The 20,828-nt window shown below is 33.7% G+C and overlaps 1 protein-coding gene across 1 annotated transcript in view; it reads right to left on the bottom strand.

The window, feature by feature from the left end:
- The window catches only part of RAB31 (RAB31, member RAS oncogene family), a 185,692-nt gene that overhangs the window by 41,948 nt on the left and 122,916 nt on the right, over window positions 1-20,828 (bottom strand). The window contains exons 4-6 of the mRNA XM_051970472.1: window positions 17,791-17,862; window positions 16,320-16,426; window positions 255-364 (exon numbers count right to left, since the gene is read on the bottom strand). Of these exons, the coding sequence (XP_051826432.1) occupies window positions 255-364; window positions 16,320-16,426; window positions 17,791-17,862 (289 nt within the window). The remainder of the gene's footprint in view (window positions 1-254; window positions 365-16,319; window positions 16,427-17,790; window positions 17,863-20,828) is intronic.

Genomic DNA, 20,828 nt, shown 5'->3' with positions numbered 1-20,828 from the left:
CTTTCTTTCTTTCTTTCTTTCTTTTTTTTTTTTTTTTTTTTTTTTTTTTTGCTACTATCTTACATTGTTTATATATAGTGAGATCAGTGGGTGAGAATGTAGAATCACAGTTGCTGGAGTCATCTTAAAAATCATAAGGCTGTAGATTTGAACTCTTTAACAGCTAGAGTACAGGTTCCATTTGACAGCTACAGATCTGATCTAAGACAGCTTTGAAAATATACACACAGGAGAAAACAAATTCAAGTACTTACTGATTCCTTGAAAGAGTTCCTCAATATTAATAGCACATTTTGCACTGGTTTCGACTACAACTGCACCTATGGATTCAGCATATTCTTTAGCATCCTTCATAGGAACCTCCCTGGAAAAGAGATAAAACACATACAGAAATAATTTGTAAAAAAACTTAGGAAAACAACTCTCATCCCATCCAATCTCAAAGTGATAGAAGGAGCCAGCAAGTGCTGAGATGAATAAAAAGGAGATCAAAGATCTGGTCCCTGACCTGCACAAGATTTTAATTGAATCTAGTGCCTACCATTTTGTCTAGTATATAGTAAGCACATAAAACTCTTATTGATTGATTGGAAGAAAAAGATAAATATACGAAATTATTGCTATTTCTTTACTTCCTCTGGAGGACAGCATTTCTAAACAAACTAGAGCATATACTTATGCAAACAGTGTGTTTGTAGGGAATTTTTGTTGTTGTTATTCAGTCATGTTCAGTTGTATCCAATTCTTTGTGATCTTATTTTGGGTTTCCTTGGCAAAGATACTACAGTAGTTTGCAGGGTTACAAAGAATAAGATATGACTAAAAACCAACACAAATTGCGGGAAATTAAAGGGAGGAAATATGTGAAAAGAGTTATCTAGTCACACTCCTCTGAGTGAGGTTTTTGACAATTGCCTTCCTAAAATGCTACACTCAGAACAGAATACAATGAATGATCAACCATTTATTAAGCAGTTTCTACTTTCCACACATTGTGCTAGACACTAATGATAATTAAAAAAAAAAAAAAAAAAAGAGAAACAGTCTCTGCCCTCAAAGAGAATACTTTCCATTTGGGGAATATAGGGAAATACATAAAAATATAATAAATATAAATCAACTTGGGGAACTGGTACTGCAGGAACATCAGAAAAGTTTTCTTGCAGAAAGCAGTTAAGTCAGCTGAATTTTAAGTGAAATAGGATATTCTAAGAAATGTGGGTAAAGAAGGAGAACATTCTACTAATGAAAGGCACAGAAATAGGAGAGCGAGCATTATGTGAGAAAAGCAATAAGAAGACAGAGTGGTTGTACTGCAAGAATTCAGAAAGGGAAGTAATGTATAAAAGAGATTAGGTTGGAAATATGTTGGAAAGGCCAAAGAGAGGAGTTTGGTTTCCTAAAATCTCACATAATTATAAGGAAACTGGGAACTTTTGAATAATTTGTATTAGCTAAAAATGGAATAAAGGGTCTTCTGAGGTGGTAGGTGCCTATTGTATTGAGTGCTGAGGTTGCCAAGATGGATGTGAGACATTTTAACTTCAAAATGTTTATGGTCTAATAGGGGAAAAGGCATGAATGCAAAAAAAAAATTTGCAATGTGAAAGAAAATGTGGCGATTGTGAAGAAAAAAGGTGTAGGCACAGTACTAAGGAATTCAAAACAGAGTGATAAATTTCCACTGGTAATGGGGTATGATCAGGGAAGGGCTCATGGAGGAGGTGGCACTGACATGGACCTTGAAGATATGGAGAACACAAAATGAAATGAAAGAGAGAAGAAAAAAAGAAATGGGAGAATCATAAGCAAAGGAGTAGATTCAGAAAAGAACAAGAATCAGAGAGCCAAGTGAGGATGAAACATAGGGCACATGAAAGAAATTAATAAGATGTAAGGCTAGAAAAATAAATTGGAATCAGATTAGGAATTTATACTTAATAATAATAACCACTATTTATATAGCACCCAGTCTGTTGCCAGACTACTCTGTTCTAAGTGTTTTATATATATTATCTCATTTGATCCTAGGAGAGAGGTACTATTATAGTCCCCATTTTATAGTTAAGAAAACTGAGTATCTAGCAGGCAGCTAGAAGTTTAAAAAAGAACCAGCTAACTCTGGAGAGGGAATTCTTCATCTATTGCGTGCATCATGGACCCCATATCAGAATATATTTCAATGCTTAAATTAAGGCACAGAATACAAAAGGAAACCAATTCCATAATAATAAAGTTATCAACAAATATATAAACCCAAGTTCACCAACATCAATTCAAGAATTCCTGCTCTAACAGAAGGCATTTTTCTATCTCCAACAGCATTTGCAGTAGGGTAAAAAGAACATAAAATTTAGTCAGGAAATCTGGGTTTGAATAATAGCTCTATTATTCTGTTAAGAGAACTCAACTTGCTTTTAGTTAAATCAAATAAACTCTTCAGGTTTCAACTTCCTTCTCTTTAAAATGAGAGCTGGATGGGCATTAGAGCCTTCTAAAACTAGCTGCTATTCAGGTACTGCCATTCTGATAAATAACTGACTCATTCAGTCCTGATATGTACACACTCCAAAGAATCTATGATCTCTTCAAGTGAGTCTTCCAACAACATGGACCCCAATCTATCTATTCTTGCCTATTTTCAACAGCTCAAGACTCAATTCAAATCTTATCCTGTGGATGAGGGCTTTCCTGCTCCTACCAACTGGGAGTGACTTCCTCTCAGATTACCTTCTATCTTCTTCGTATATATCTGCACATAGTTGTTGGCATATTATGTTCTCTCATTAGAATGTGAGCTTCTTGAGAGAGTGATCATGTTTTTGCATTTCTTTGTATTCGGAGCACTTGACCTTGTGCCTGGTCCACCATAGGAACTTTAAAACAAAACGACTCCAGAGATCCTCTGAGTTTTCCCTAATTAATAGCACAGGCCATATTGTTCTTAAGATTCAGGCTAAAAAATGGGGAGCTAAATATCATTATAATTACAATCATAAAATGAGTCCAACAATGAAACTGAGAAAATACTTGATTGATTATTATCCACATCTAGGTCCCTTATGGGAAGTCCACCCAACTTGCTGCAGACTTTCTTTGCTTTCTCTTGTCATTGTGAAGGGACTTGTCATTGCTTACCCTTGCCATGTGATGAACTCACCCTTACAAATTTAAAACTATAATTGATCTTCTATTCAACTCCTGGATTTGTTTGTTACTTAACTCTCCCTGTGACCTTAGATATTTTACTTTCCTTTAGAACCCAGTTTCCACACCTGTAAAATGCAAGAGATATATTAGAAAGTTAACATGTAATAGTGGTGAGTACTGAGCTTCCATCCTTCACTTAACCTCTCTTACTTCATTTCCTCATCTGTAAAGTACATAAAAGAATGGCACTTAACTCAAAAATTTATAAGGATTAAATGATATGATGTATTTAGTGTTTTGTAAGCTTTAAAGTGCTATATAAATATCAGTTATCTTTATTAGATTATCTCTAAGACACCTTCAAGTGTTAAAATTAGACAAAAATAACTGAAGTATTTTCCTAACAGAGTTGTTTTCAGGAACTAATGAGAAAATGTATGTAAAGTACTTTGCATATTTTTAAAAACCATATAAATGAAGGTTAATATTAAATCCTATAGTCTTGTAAGTTGTACAGGAGAATGGGAATTTTGATGACTAAGGTACCCTTTTCAAAGGAAGATTACATCCCCAGCTTAACCATTAAAACAGAACTAATTCAGACATTCTCTGAGACTCTCTTAATTAGTAACACAGGTCATATTTTCTTAAAATCCAGGTTAAAAAGTGGGGAGTTAAATATTATTACACTTAGAATCACAGAATGATCCTGATAATGATACTGGGATGTTAGAGGTCACCTAGGCCTTCCTTATGCCCTCTTTATAATTTTACTTTTATGAAGTAATACCATAGAATGGTCTGCTACATCTAGTTCAAGATGAAATAAATATACCTCAGGTGGAATTTTTATAGTAACAAAGTCAATATGATCTTCTGATTTCCTCCCCCACAAAACACAGGAAGATACATTTTTTTTTTACACATACATTATATTAAACATATTTTGCTTCTAAAATCCCTAGTATATAAAAAACATTCAGAAATTTCAAAATTGGCCAAATTTGGGAAGCTAACATTTACCATTAAAAAAAAAGGTTTTTCTACCTATTTACCCTCTTCCTACTGTCATGGCCTCTATCCAAGGTCAAGTTTAAAATGGCAGATAAGCTGGCAGTATTGTAACATGGCAACAGTGAATAGTAGATGGTAGTTAAATGTCTGGTAGAATAGTTTTTGTCACCACCATCCCACGTGTTTAAAGTATCTGGGCCAAAAATGATGGGAAATATTCACAACACTCCATCAAAATCCTGCAGAGGCAAGCTGTGGGAAGTGTATGAAGGCTGTTGTGTGTGATGAAGCAGATTCTTATAGCTTTTCCTGATATCAAGGACAGTCAGTGAAGTGAATAATTAGAGCTTGTTATGCTCCCATTATCTCTCATATTTTCTCTAAATATCCAAGATATTTGTGTAACACAGATGAAGCAACTCTTAATGATAGTTCTGAAGCAATAATGTGTACATTTAAAAATAAATTTTTACTGATGCTAGATACAATTTACCTGTGAAGAAGAACAAAGGCCACAAAGAACATTTTCAGCTAGTAAATAATTACTACATTTATACCAAAAGACACAATCATACTTAGCCTATATATAGAAAGGTGTAGGTAATCCACTCAACATCTCCCTCATGGGAGTGAGAAACTGTTCCCATGGGACCCTAGCTGCTTAATCATGTGTATCCAGAGCTACTATTTACCTGCAGCCAAAGCCCCAGTGTCAGGTTTAAGTAAGCAGTGTCAAGTTCATACTATAGACTTAGATTCAGTGTTTTCTCATGGAAAAACACTCCAAGTCTGAAAACAGACCCTAGTTACCCCCCCCAAAAAAAAAGATTTTTTTTCCCCCTTCAATTCAACAAATAGTTATTATCTACAAGGAATAAAGCATTACACTAGGCTTGGGAATACAAAGAACAAAACAATACCTTCCCCCAAGGAGTTGACATAAAGAAAAGTTCTTAAGAAACAAAGTCTTTGAACATTGTTTTTGAAAATAGGATTCATACTCTATCCCTAGGCAGAAAATTAAGGTAACCAAAGAAGATCCTGTAAAGAAAAGATAGCAAAATATGCCTTATCCCTCCAGAGAAGGGAGAGATTACAAGGGCAAAAAATGTTATGAGTTGTCCAATTAGGTTTTTGTACCAGATATTTTTTGCTTTTTCTTTATTATAAGAAGGATTTGATCGTGGAGGGGGAAGGGTAGATGACTGTGATATAAAGACAAAAGGCATCAATAAAAGGAGTTATTTTTTTAATTCTTTTTATTAGGGAAAGTGAAGATAACAGCTAGGAATGTGGGAAGGAGAGTGGCTTAGGAAGAATTACTCAGGTCCAGATCTCAGGAATTGACAGTTGTACCTTTTCTCCCTGGCTATTTGGGGCTCAACCCTTGTAGACCTTTTTTAGAACTCCTCCCATTATTTCAGCCCAATCTCTGAAGGCTAGACTCTGAACTAGGAGTCCAAACATCAGGAAAAATGCATTGCTTGAAAATGATCCTTGGGATATCTGGAATTTGTCAGAGAAACTCCAGGGAAACTTAGGAGTTTCTGGGCAGCATGCAGATAAAAAAGAAAAATGAATACTTGTTTTTCTGGCAAAAATTCCTCTTTTCTAAAGCTGGCTTTAGTAACAACATATTAACTGACACTTTTGAAAGCCACATTTTGGCTGCCATAGGATTGAATATAGTGTTAGCTTTACCTGAATTCAAATACTGTCTTGCCACTTACTACCTGTGTGACTTTACAAATCACAATCTCTATGAATTTCTTCATTTTCCTCATCTTTAGAGTAAGAAATTTGGATCAGATGATCTCTCAAGTCTCTTCCAAAACTGAAAGCCTGTGACCTAATGATCTGCCATCTGTGGGGCCTGGCTGAGGAAGAGATTCAGTCCTCTTAAGTCCTTTTCAAGTACATGAATATATATGTGCATATATATGAGTGATTATAGATGTATATGTATATGTGTATATAGGCATATGTATATATATATATATGTGTATGCACATGTATATTTATGTATATATATCGGCATTCAACTGTAAATTACTTGGGGGGAGAAGGGGAGGGAAAGAGTGAAAGTAAAAAGTACACAGCAGAGAATAAAAGAAAACCTACAATGAAGCAAAGAATATGAACAGGTCTGAATACATGGTGTATTATTTATTATTGTATTGCATAATTATTGAAATGGAAATTGATTGTTTCATATTTTAGATACTCTTTTATATTCTGCTGTGCATGTGACAGTTTTTTTTTTCTTTTCCTATTTTGTTCTTTATTTTTGTAATTGCTTTAAATAATTAATTACTTTTTTAAGAGTACAATCCATGAATAGGATCTAGAGTTCACTCCATGAATGGAGACTGCAGTGCTCATAAGATAGGATCTTAGGAAAATTCAATATTTGATTCAGATATTTCAATCATTTGATATTTCAATAATAATTTTATTGCCTTTGATGGTCTTAGCAATTTTTTTATGCTTAAGGGTTTTAAAATATTTGATCTGAATTCATCTTGGATTTTTACCATCTTACATCTCCAATGCTGAAATTTAAAGGACATCAAAAAGTGTTAATGTTCCTAAGTATCACTTTTGAGATATACAAATTTTGAGATTTGTATAGTTTGAATATACTATGTTCACAATCATTGCAGAATAATTAACTACTGAATAGATGCCATTCCATTTTCCGAAATCTATCTAGAAATTATAGATTTAATGAGCTACCTGGTCATTTTAATTACAGTCTTCATCTGTTGCAAGAATTAAGCAACAAGAATTTATTAGGCGTCTATAATATTCCAGGAACTATGTTCTGTGGTGAGAATACAAAAAAGAAAAAAGAAATCAAATGACTTTAAGAAATAGTACTTTTATATATAAAATACAAAATATAACAAGTAAATACAAATAGTAAAGTTTTAATCAAAGTTAAAAATAATAAGTAAATATACAATAAGTTCTGATGAATTCTAGCAGCTAAGGGATCAGAGTAAGCTTCATTTAAGAAGAACTTGAACTGAGCTCAGAAGAGAACGAGGGATTCTAAAAAGCAGCAGAGAGGAAGAACAAGTGCATTCCAGGCACAGGGGATGGCAGTCTCAACAAAGGCACAAAGAGGGAAAATGGCAGCATGCTACGCCTCAAGAAAAGCCAACTAAATAGGCTAACTAAAATACAGATTGCACTAAGGAGAGTTGCATCTAAATAGTCTAAAAAGGTGAGCAGAAGCTAGATTGTGAAGGGCTTTCAGTTCCAAACAGGAGCTTATATTTATTTCATCCTAGAGGCACCAAGAAACTATTGGATTGGAAATAATGTTTGGACTGCAAATTCCCAAAATTTGACAATTTTCCTCTTTCCTTCTCTAGTTCCCATGCCCAAACTGAACAGGAAAATTTTAACATCTAGAGAGATTTTTATTTTATTTTAACTCTCCTTTATACAAGGCTTCAAGATTTATAATGTGATTTACAAGTAGCTGAGATATTTGTAAAGCACTTAGCATAATAACTAGCCCATGGTAGAAGTTATGTAAATAATAGCTATTATTATTAGATCCTCAAAATAACACTGAAAAGTGAGTGCTATTATTATTTCCATTTTACAATTGAGGAAATTGAGGCAGACAGTTATCAAATGACTTACAGAAGGTCACATTGGTAGGAAATGTCTGAGGCTGGATTTGAACTCTCGCACTTTTTATGCATTGTACTAACTAGCTGCTTCTTTTCATACCTATTTCATAGGAATGTAGTGAATATAAATTATATTAGATTCATGATACTATGAGTAAATGAAAATTACATTGTTGTAGTGTCTCAATTCACTCCTTCTGACTTGTCAGGTCACGGTAGTACAAGCTAAATCACAATAAATATTTGTTAATTGCTAAATTTTAATTTAAAGTTTATTTAAATTTTATTTTAGATTTAAATCTAAATTTAAAGTTATTGCCTCTAATGTCTCTTCAATCCGATCTCTTCTATTTACTATTTCCATTTCTGACTTTCCTGCTCAAAAATTTTAAATGGCTTCCTAACTTTCGGAAGTTCCAAGTTCTTCTACCTGTCTTTCAACCTATTTCTCTCAACCCTACCTTTTCTACCTGGGAAGTCACATTTTAACCTGCATTATTTGATACTTCATACAACACAAAGCCTTAGATAAACTAGACTCTTTAATAGCCCCCTCACATATCATGCTCATTCACACCAGTATCTTTGGTATTCTTCTTAAACCCAGTTTTGATTATTTGACTAACAAAATGTCTCCCAGCTGCCTACCCTCTGGCAACTAATTCAGTCCTCTGTTCATAAAGAATCATATTAGCTCTTTTAAAGGGCCATTTCTACTGCTATTAATTTTTTTAATTTAGGGCCCATCACTGCAATGGCAGGCTGATTTCCATAAAAGTTTAGATAATCCCTGCCCCCAAATTCCAGTAAACAGGAAACTTCACAGTATCTGAAGCATGTCACCTTTTAAAGATTTTACTCCTTTAAAACTATTAGATGATCCCAAAGAAAATAAAAGAAACTATCCATAGAATTGTAGATGGGCCATCTGGTTTTGAATTATAGTAAACATGGAAGTGCTCTGAATGAAAGATCTGGCTAAGACCCAGGGCTATATAAGCTATTACATGGTATCTCTAGTTATTATTAAAAACCCAACACGCTACAATTTGACATGAGGCTTTTGAAATCCCAAAGAAACAGAGCAATTTGTCAGATGGTATTAAGCATGTGTGAGAGGCCTATTTCTTCAGTGTTTATTTAATTTTGGTTTAATCATACATGGATTAGCAAAACCTGGAGCACTGTGTACTGTCTATCGTGGTATTTAGGGGAATTGGCTTCCAACATTCCTGAAAGCCAAAATAACCAAGGGAATAGAGGCGATGCAAATTCATTATTTGCTTCTTTATTACATATTTATTTAGTAAGGCAGCCAGCCTATGAGACTGGATAAAGGCATCCTCAACCCTCTATTCCATCTAAGCTCTTATAAACCCCTCTCCAGAGAAAGATTGGTCTATGTTTCATTGTTTCAGGGATAAGCCAGTGCACACATTTTTGACAGTCTATACATCATATCTCACTCTTAAGAAATGATCTAAGCCTAATTCTAATATTGAATTACAGGTTTTGCTTCACTTGGAATGTCTGATTTAGCTAAATAAGTATGTCATATAGAGCAGGAAGAATTTATCTTTCCAACCAAAGGAATCCCCTCAATTAGTATTGTGGCAGAAATAACAACTACAATGATAATAACGTCAATTAAATACAAGGTAGTGCTTTCCTAGTCTCAAATACTCATATACTTAGAAATTCATTTATATCTTTTAAGAGCCAAGCAGAATTTAAGCTTATAGAGAGAGAAAGAACTGGTTTGTTTTGTTGGGAGTTTTTTGTCATTGTATCCTTTGGTGCCTAGAACAATATTGGCACACATAATTAATACATTCTTGTTGGATTGGTTAAATTGAGCAGCACTATGTCATAAGTGAAAGAAAAATTCAGTTTCAAAAGGCATTAGTCCATAGTCAGGTAAGTCTGTAAGTCACCCGCCTTTCCTACAAAGAAGGATGTTGATGTTAATTCCTTTTCTGCTGAATGAACACTATGCAGATAGCAATCTCTCTGTGTCACAAAGGTGACATGTGACAGATTTTCATGAATCTCTGAGTGACAAAACTGAAGGCTGCCATATCAAGGAATGTACTAAAGTCACATTACATTTTAGGAGGGTCATAACTGACAGTTCTCTGTTATGACAAATTCCCAAGAACTCTGTCCACGACCATATCAGAAAAAAAAAAAAATCATTTATCAAAATAAAACACATTTTCATACACAGTGATAGAAAAAGGAAAGAAATAATTCTGGAATATACTAATCCCATATGTAAAGGCAAAATTATGAGCATGAAGCTTAATTATAAACCCTATCCTATTTGAGATTCTGGGAATAACAACTGAAAAATTAATAAGAGTCTTATTCTATTTTGAAAAATGATATTTTGATAGCTTAGGACCAATCTTCTGGAAAAAAAACAAACCCATCCTTTATGCTTTCCCCAACTCTGTCTTCCCCTCTTTCTGGATATCTTCCCCTGCCTTTATCTCTGCTTGTGGAAATCCTACACATACTTCAAGGTCCCCTTCAAACACCATCTCTTCTTTGAAGCTTTGTTAATGTCTCTAACAAAAATCTATCTCTCCCTTTTTTGTACTGTCAAAGCACTTTGGTTTGTGCCTTTCTTGTGATACTTATCACAACCCACCTTCTGATATAGCTATCTGTGTCCAAGTCTTATCTCCCCTATAATACTGGAAGCTGTATGAGGATAGGACCATGTCTAATTCATCCTTATTTCCTCTATAAAGTAAAATTCAGTACCATATACAATAATATTTATATTAATGAACTAATTTAATTTATTAAGTACATATTATGCACAGAACTAAGGACTAGAAAATCTATAAAGATCATAAAAAGACATGGAAAAGAGCCTTCATGGAGCTTACATCTAGAAAGGGAAATATAAAATGGACATTTAACTAAACTTCAAAAACAGTTGTTGAATTCAAACCACTCAGCAGACAAATCAATTATTTAGGGAAAATTAAAAGGATTCAAAATTTCAGAAATTTAATGAGGAAATAACTGTGTTCTCTAGGTTATTTTTGACAATTGAATAAAAGTCAATTATAAAAGACAATTAAAAATATGCATAGTAAATGGCATGGTAGACAGAATGCTGGGCATGGTATTATGGAGACTAGTTAAAAAATTTGGTGCTCATGTGAGCCTGGGCAAGTAATTTAACCTCTTCCACTACTGTTTCCTAATCTGTAAAATGGGAATAATAATAGTACCTAACCCCAGGTTCGTTGTGAGCTCAAATGAGATAATATTTGTAAAATATTTAGCAAACCTTAAAAACTATGTAAATATTATCATTATATATAATGTATATATCATTACATATATTATATATATATCATTATGTGTATGTATATATCAATGATATTATAGATATCATAATTCAGGGAACTAATAATTACAATAGATCATAGACATGTAAAGATAATTCTAGTTCATCAATTTACTAACTGCCTAGCCTGCTTATAAACTATGATTTTTTTCTTTTACCCAAGGTTAAGTTTAAAGAGTTTATCACCAAGCTCACCTCAAAGTAATGAATTTTTCCATCTCAGCAACTCCTAGATTCCATCTACTAATTTACAAAGGATCTATAATCTCAGTCAGGGAAGAAAACTCCTATAACAATGAAATTACAAGTAGCCCTTAAAGGTACTGCCTGAGAATTTAAGAGCTTAGTATGTTTCAGAATTTAGGATTTTATATATATATTTCATACATACAATTCTGAGGGACATGTCAAGTACAAAAAAAGAAAACCAAGATTACATAGTTTTGTGTAAATTTAAAGATTTTAACTATACTAAGAAAGAGCTATTTTTTTAAAAAAGCTATATAAAAAAAGAGCTATATTTAAAAAAAAATCTTGTTACAAATCCTAGATTTAATGTTGGAAGGGACTGTAAGAGATTCATTTGTTCAATCTTCTCATTTTTAAGAAACTGAAGTCCAAAATGGATAGCAAAAAGCAGAGCAGAAACTAGAATTTGCGGTATTTGTCTCCCCATCTCATGTTCTTTCTACTATATTATAATGCATCTCTTACCTTTTTATAAGGCAAAGAGACTTCTAATTATTTTATGTAAATCTGAATTTGTCCATATATAAAAGAACATCTGCCACACAAATTTTGTTGTATTTATCCTTTAAAATGAGCATTAGCATTGTGTTACTATTCAAATTTAACAAAAAAATAACCTTTGCCACTTTTTCTACTTTACATACACACATGTATATATGTGTGTATATAAATATATGTATATACACATACATATATACATATAGATTAAAAAAATAAGGTGTGTAAAGATCTATCACACTTTATGCCTTTCACAATACTCTCATAATTTACATTCCTTATTTGATTGTTTTGCTTCCAGATGCATGACTCTAAATGGATTTAATCACCTAACCTCAGGGACATAGCAAAGCTGCAAAGCCCTTCCCGATTCTTGGACTTTGAAGAAAAAAGGAAAAAAAAAAAATCAAGCCTGAGGTTTGATGATGACCCTGATACTCTGAAGTAACATTTGTTCCACTATCAAATACTCTGAGTCTTTGAAAGGCAGAAAGAGTTGATGAAGGTCATAGAGAGATACACAGAGCTGTTAACCATTGATAAACCTTATCTCTCTCTCTCTTTTTTTTTTTAATAACTTTTTATTGACAGAACCCAAGCCAGGGTAATTTTTTATAGCATTATCCCTTGCACTCACTTCTGTTCTGATTTTTCCCCTCCCTCCCTCCACCCTCTCCCCCAGATGGCAAGCAGTCTTTTACATGTTAATAGTAAATCTTATCTCTTTATTGAATTTTCATCAAATGCCTCCTTTGGGCCAGGCACTTTGCTATTTGCTGGGGATACAAAGAAAAAAAAAAAATAAAATAGCCCATAACCTCAAGAACTTTATCTTCTGTGAAAGGCAGGAAAAGAGGGAATGATGTATATGGAAAATATACAAAATAATTTTTTATGAGAAGGCACTAGTAACTGGAATAAATCCAGATAGTCTTCCTAGAGGAAATGGCACTTGAGCAGAGTTTGAAAGAAGCAAGGTATTCTAATATGTGGAGAAAAGAAAGGAGCATATTTCAGACAGTCTGAGCAAATATATGGAGAAAAGATAAACTATCATCTTATGTGGAATAAACCACAACCCAACTTGGCTGGAATATAAAGTTTGTGAAGGAGAGTAATGTGTAATAAGCCTGGAAAATTAGATTGGAAACAGACTATAAAGGCTTTTAAAAGCCAAACAGAGGCATTTTCATGTTATCCTAGATGCAAGAAGGAAACAGTGAGGTTTAGACGAATAAAATGGTCAAAACTGTGCTTTGGGAAAACGACTGAAAGCTATGTGGAGGATGAATTAAAGAGGGGAAAGATAGAGACAGAGAGACCAATTAGTGGTTACTATGGAAATAAGAGATGATGAGGATCTGACCAAGGATGGGAGCTATGTGATGGCAAAGACAAAAACAGAAACAAAAACAAAGACCCAGAGAGAGAGAGAGACAGAGAGACAGAGACAGAGAAAGACAGCTAGAGACAGAGACAACATTACAAATATTATCTCATTTAATCTTTACAAACTTGAGATTTAGTTACTGTTATTATCCTCATTTGGCAGTTGAGGAAAGAGAAACAAACAGCAGTTAAATAATTTGCCCAGAGTCACACAGATAGTGTCTGAATATTTGAAGTGGGACCTATTTCCTAGATCATAGATTGATCCCAGGACCCTAGCACTCTATCCACAATACCACCTAGTTGCACCTGATGCATATGAGAATGTGAGTAATTAGAGAAAAGAAGTTTTAGGGTTTCTCTGAAGTTTTAAATCTAGAACAATTATGATCTCAATAGAAATAGAGAAAAGAGGAAAAGAGGAAGGATTTGGAGGAAGGGAAATAAATTTGTTTTGGACACAGTGAATTTGAGATCCTATGTGACATCCATTTTCATATATCTCCCAAGCAACTGGTGATAAGGGAGTGGAATTCAATAAAAAGACTGGAGCTAAATATATTGAACTGGGAATCAGCAGCAATTGAATTAATCGGAACCAATGAGAGCACTGAAAAAGCAGAGGCTGAAGAGAACAGTAGCCAGGACAATAGCCATGCACATAAAACAGAAGAAAGATAATGGTCCCACAAAAGAGACCGAAAGGAAGCTTCCACTCAAGGAGAAGAAGGACCAGAAGAAAGCAGTATCATGAAAAGCCTTATAAGGAAGGGAGAGTTTCTAAAAGGAGAGTGATCAATGGTGTTACATGCTACAGATATATCAAGATATATAAGGCTATCAGATTTGGAAATTAACAGACTTTGATAAGAAAATATGTGATACAGCAACAAGAAGATTATGAGTTGAACAAATCTGATGGACGTGGCTCTTTTCAACAGAGAGGTGATTTGGGCCAGTTCCAATGATCTTGTGATGGAGAGGTCCATCTGCACCTAGAGAGAGGTCTGTGGGGACTGAGTGTGAATTACCACATAGTATTTTCACTTTTTTTGTTGTTGTTTGTTCGCCTTTTGTTTTCTTTCTCATTTTTTCTTTTTGAACTGATTTTTCTTGTGCAGCATGATAATTGTGGAAATATGTATAGAAGAATTGCACACATTTAACATATATTGGATTACTTGCTATTTAAGAGAGGGAGTAGGGGAAGGGAAGGAGAAAAATATTTGGAACAAAGTTTTGGAAAGATAAATGTTGAAAACTACCTATGCATTTATTTTGAAAATAAAAAACTAAAAAAATACAAAAAAAAAAAAAAAAAGAAACTATGTGATACCCCTACATGACTTATTTCTAGGAATGTCATAATGAAAAGGAAGAATATTATGACACACTTAAATAAAGTACATTTATTGTTTGTAGGATATTATTTAGAAATGGTCTCAGTATGATTTTCTTGTTATAGTTCACTGATATTTATAAAATACACAAAGACCCAAAGCATATTTGTTTATAGGTGTATGCATATACCTTTAGTCCCAGGATTCCTGAAAGGCAGAGTATAACAAATATACACGAGATTAACACTTTATTAGTTCAATGGGTAAAGGAGCAATTTCATGGACAGTCTGTTGTTTCAGACTGCTCAGCCTCAACAGCTTTGCTTAATGAGGCTCACTGCCTTGCCTCTATTCAATGAAACTGGCACCCCAGTCAGATATATCTTAGCTTGAAGCTATAGTATTCAAAGTGTGACCTTTTTCTATACATCCTTCCTGGTCCTTTCCAATTCATCTAGATTACTTTCATCTGATACCTACATACTCAGGCTGCTGGTGTTCATTTCATTTGGAGACCTAAAAACCCACATTACTGATGTCTGAAACTGTTTGTGAGGAAGCTGTGGGGCACCTTGATGAGGGGAAAGGCAGAAACAGAATGAACAGAATACTCATGCAAATATTCTTTACTCTTCAAAGAATCTGTCTCTTACTTTCAGATATGGAACTATATATTAGATAGCTAAGGTTGATTAAGGTCTTACTGCCAAGTATGTTTGGAAATCTTAAGTTGCTCTAAATCTTCCAAATAACTGAATTATATGACACAGTTAATGTGGACCAATATTTAGCAGATTTGATTTGTCTTTTGATCAGCTCATTCTCAAATTTATAGTTGTTTATTCAAGGAAGATTAATAGAAGAAAGACTTCTGGTCTAAGAGACTGAAAACTTAGATCTTCTTATAAAGTAGTCATATGGCCTTAGACACAAAATCTTGAACCAAAATCACTCTGACTCTCATTGATTGGTCAACAATAGGTCCCAGACCAAGCCCACTTGATCACTGTTTGGGCCCTGATTGACTCAAAGTGAACGTAAATAGCAATTGTTTCTGTTTTGGCCAGAAACTCTGAGGGCCTTCCTCTCCCAGATTTGTATGTAAATATGTATATATGTGTATATGTACACATGTGTGTATATATGTGTGTATGTATGTGACTAGATGAAAGAGAAAATTCTTTGCCTCAATTGCTACCCAGCTTTAATCACTAAATGGGTGTGATCTCAGTCCAACTGAGACCTATTGAAGACCTTAGCTTAAAAACTAAGTCTCCTACTGCATTCAGAGATGTCCTGATCTATATCTGGCCACAGGACCCTGGAGGGCCTCGGGAAATGAGGCAGGTGACCTTGCGACAGCCTTCCTCACTTAAATTCAACTCACTTGCATGTCAAAGTATCTTCTCCCTGATGTCCTGGCCCTCTTCGACAATGAAGAACAAACTTGAAGAACAAACAACAACAACTTGATGTTTATAGAACTTGTATGCCTTAATATTTAAAATAAAGAGATTGAACTAGAGGATCCAAAATGGAAAAATCAAACACCAGTTAAATAACTGATTAAATTAAGAAATAGCACCACTGGCATAATCTTCTCAATTTATACATAAGTATCTGTAATTGTACCTACAAAATTAAACATGTATATGTGTATATTACCTAATATCTGAGAGATCACATTTGTTTCCAGCGATGGCCATTACAATGTTTTCTGGACCATGTTCTTTTAATTCTTTCACCCATTTCTTCAAGGTATTAAAAGAATCCTAAATCAAAAGCACAAGGAAATTATTCATAAAGTTTCTTGGAATCTTTTAAACATCCAACATTTTCTTGCCATTACAAGTTCATAACAGTTTGATGAAAAAGGAGTTTTCATTTGGTTCTTTTGAATAGTGTGACTAATGTTACTCTCTGTATTATGTAAATATAGAACTATCATTGAAAATATAATTCTTTCACACAATCTGAAACATTTCAATGCACTTTTCTTTGCAAAAGGGATTGTGGTACAAATATTATCAAATACAATTATTTTATTGGTCAGTTTTGGGTTACTGGGATTCTCTTGCTTTTGTTGTTATGAGACAGGATTCTAGATTAGGTGAGGGGAGAAGGCAATTGAGAAATGAATGTGATAATAAAAAACAACAGCTTTCAATAATACTTTAAAAATGTAAAACTCATTCATGGAATAAAATTAAGCCTCTGGTAAAAGTGAAAAACTTTTCAATAACACTTTTCTCCATAATAAATAATAGGGTTGATGTTATTCTGCCAGGGATGAAGGGCTCCTTTCATGTTTGGTTCAATAGGAAGAATAGTTTTTATGCTCTGAAGTTTTCTTTTACATTTTGCCCTTCATTCACACCCTCCCTCCAGTCCTTGAGCCAAAGAATACAGAATACAGAAGCAAAAAGTGGTACAAATTCATAAATGGTAGCAGTGATGGGTCATTAAACTAATGCCTTAGTGCTCTGAGTCAGCCTTTCAAAACTAAAAGTAAATAATTCAATTTGTAAGAGATAAATAAAATGTCAGCAGACTTCTGCAAGGATCCATTAATGCACATCCTATAACCTCATTTTGTCAGATTTACACACACACACACACACACACACACACACACACACACACACACACACACTTTCTCTCTCTCTCTCTCTTTTTCTCTCTGAATTTTAAGATCATAAATTTCCTGCAGTAAGGCCACAAAAACATTGTCAGAAAACAGGAATCTTATAACTATGTACAAAACTCTGCAAATTCTTTTCTGTCCTCAAAAGTAAAAATTTTGCTCAAGACAACTTTCAAAGTTCTACCTACAAATAAACAGAGTAAAATATTTTCTTAGAGTTAATAAGCAGCTGCTCTCTAAGAAGTATGGTTAGCTCATTTATTTCAGAATAGGCTGTGCATCTATATGCAATGAAACCCTTGGGAAATAAAAGCAATATGGAAAAGCCCACTTTAGCTCCTGAGGGTCATTATTTCCTGGCGATGCAAGACTGCATACTAAAAAAACTCCACTGCAGTATATTTGAGAGATCCAAGCAAAGGAATGAGCTGTTGCCTTCCTATGCTAAGTCAGGAGAAATATGATATTATTTCTCAGTTTGGCCCATCTTACCTGTTTAGTGATATCATACACTATAACAGCTGCTGCAGATCCCCGATAGTACATAGGTGCCAATGAATGGAACTGTTTAAGGAAAAATAAATGCAATTAGAACAAAATAAATACACAACGTAATTCAGAATAAATGCAAGATTCTAGTTTCAAATCTGTCTAAGATAGTGATTTCCACTGGTATTTCCCCAAAAGTTATGTTAAATAACTTAAAAATCCTCTTCACTGAACATTTCCCAGTGTTCTGCATATACCTACAAAATTCTGTGACCTCTTCTTTGAAAACTGCCAAACTTCAATTTCATTTTAAATGTTGTCTTTCTAAGAGATTTTTCTTTTTTGCATTACTCTTCATTCATTTGATTTTCTTTCCTATGCCACTGACAAAGAAAATTCTATAATGGCAAGGGAAAAGATATAGGACAGGATGGCAGAAGAATGACAGGTATCATCATCAACACTTAGCAAATGATTGCTGAAAATTAAACACCTTAAAAATATTTCTATGCCAGTCTAACTCCACACAACATTGGATTATTTTAAGAACCCTAAAAAAGCACACAATAGTACTCCATTCAAAAAACTTAATAAAAAGAATATCACTGGTGATAAGATTCTTATTAGGAAGGAAAGAAAGAAGAAAGGAAGAAAAGTGAGGAAGAAGGGAAGGAAAGGGAAAAAAAGAAAAAAGGGAAAGAGAAGAAGAAGAGAAAAGAGAACAGGACAAGATAGAGAAGGGAATTTAGGCAGCTCAGAAATATTTATTATAAGGACATCATCCTGAGGACTTAATAGTAAGCTGTGAACCTGATGAATATTCAATATATCTGTCTATTGATTAAATGACTGTAACCTTCCACTTGTTTTCTTTGAATTACTAGATCTCTCTCCAATTGAGGAAATTCATTCTACCTTTACCAATGAAGACCTCTGAATCTATTTTCCTCCCCTACAATTTAAAATACCAAATGTCTAGGAAGCAAGAAAGATTTCACTTAAATATAAAAAGAATACAGATAGAGTCTGTATATATAGACAGTCATATTATTTTTACTTGACAGAATTATATACAAAGTCTCAGTTCAGGAAGAATTGCTGAACCCAGCTTGGAAAGCAAAAAGTTGTAAATTCATCCAAATAAATCGTTAAACACAATATAAGGCCCAATTTTGCAGCTCTCAATGAAACAAAATTCCTATGAAGCCTCACTTAAAAAATCCAGAAAAGATATTTTATTTGCAAAATTGTTAGAGTTACATTATCTTATGATGGCTATTTAAAGATGGTCAACCTGGAAAAGAAGGAGGTAGTTCTTTTTGATTATGATGATAACAACAATGGTGACAACTAGGATTTATATAGTGATTTAAGGTTTACGAAACACTTTACAAATTTTAGTTCATTTTTACCTCACAACAACCCTAAGAGATAGGTGCTATTATACCTATTTTACAGCTGAGGAAAAAAACAGAATTTAAGTGGCTTGTCTAGTGTCACATAGCTAATATATTTCTGAGGTGGAATTTGCATTCAGATCTTCCTGCTTCCAGGTCCAGCTCTTTATCTTGTGCTCCACTTAGAAATACCAATACAGAAATAATTGTAAAATAAAGGCAAAAAGCATATAAATGTAGATATAGATTATTTAAAATAGCAGCAGTTCCATGCTGTGTTTTGTAGCTGTAAGAAGTAAAACATGGTATTAAATTCCGACAATGTTTAATAGAGTGATTGTTAGAACACCAGTTCAAATCTCTTTCCTTTAGGAAACAATATATGAATATCTTCCTTTTTTTAATGTTTTTTTCAAGTTTAACTTTTGTTTTTCAATTTTTTTTTCTTTTTTTTGCCAAGACAATTGGGGTTAAGTGACTTGCCCAGGGTCACACAGCTAGGAAATGTTAAGTGTCTGAGATCAAATTTGAATTCAGGTCTTTCTAACTTCAGAGCTGGTGCTCTATCCACTGCACCACCTAGGTGCCTCTGTTTTTCAAAATTTTGAGTTACAAATTCTCTCCTTTTCTTCTCTCCATTCCCTTAAATGGTAAGCAATTAGATACAAATTATATATGTATAGTCATGCAAAACATATTTCCATATCAGCCATGTTATGAAAGAAAACAGACAAAAAGGAAAATAAAGTTTCTAAAAAGCATACTTTGATATGCATTCAGACTCATCATTTCTTTCTCTGGAGATGGATACCATTTTTTATCATTCAAACTGACCATAAAAACTGAATAGCTGAAGAAGAATGCACATGACTAGAATCTTAAATTTTTCTCCATATAAAAAATTCCTACATTTCAATAGGAGGTTACTATACTCCATGAGAATCAATCAGTTAGCAAGCAATTATTAAATACTTACTATGTGGCAGATACTAGGATTACAAAGACAGCAATGATAACAACAATAATACACTTCCTGCCAACAAGTTGTGAAGTTCCCCATGGTATAGTTTTAATCCCTTATATAGATAATAATATTATTTATAGGTTATAATCCCCTAAATGAAGCCTCTGTTTTGACATTTTTTCCCCAGCCCAATTCAGAACAGCTATTTCAACAAGAACTCTAAAGAGTGCATATGGTGGGGGAAGATTGGGGATGATGTCAAAGTCAGAAAGAGGAATTAGATGAAAAGCAAACAGCCCAAAGTCAGTCCAGGGTCAAAGAATAGTGCCACCAGTCAGCAGAAGAAAGTTTAATCAAAGGAATCAACTAAGCTGCTGATTCAAGAGTATATGTTCTTGAGACAAGGGTACAAAAAGCTCTATAAAACAGGAAGTATTTAAAATTTACTTCCTTCTACTGCTCATAGGATCAAGATGGGTCAAAAATTATATCCCTTGTTTTACAGAATAAGAAATAGAAAAATTAAGTAATTTGTCCAAGTTATGTAGGAGACCCATTACAAAGAGTTAATGATTGAATTTAACAATTTCTGTTAGATTATCTGACTTCCTCATGGAAAGAAACTTCCTATTCTATACATATAAAATATATACACAGGCACACATATACACATATGTTGT

This window comes from Antechinus flavipes, chromosome 1 (genome assembly GCF_016432865.1).
Source record: "Antechinus flavipes isolate AdamAnt ecotype Samford, QLD, Australia chromosome 1, AdamAnt_v2, whole genome shotgun sequence".
NCBI classification, from domain to species: Eukaryota; Metazoa; Chordata; class Mammalia; order Dasyuromorphia; family Dasyuridae; genus Antechinus; species Antechinus flavipes.
The sequence above is the reverse complement of the archived record's forward strand: the minus strand, read 5'-3'. Positions and strand labels throughout refer to the sequence as shown.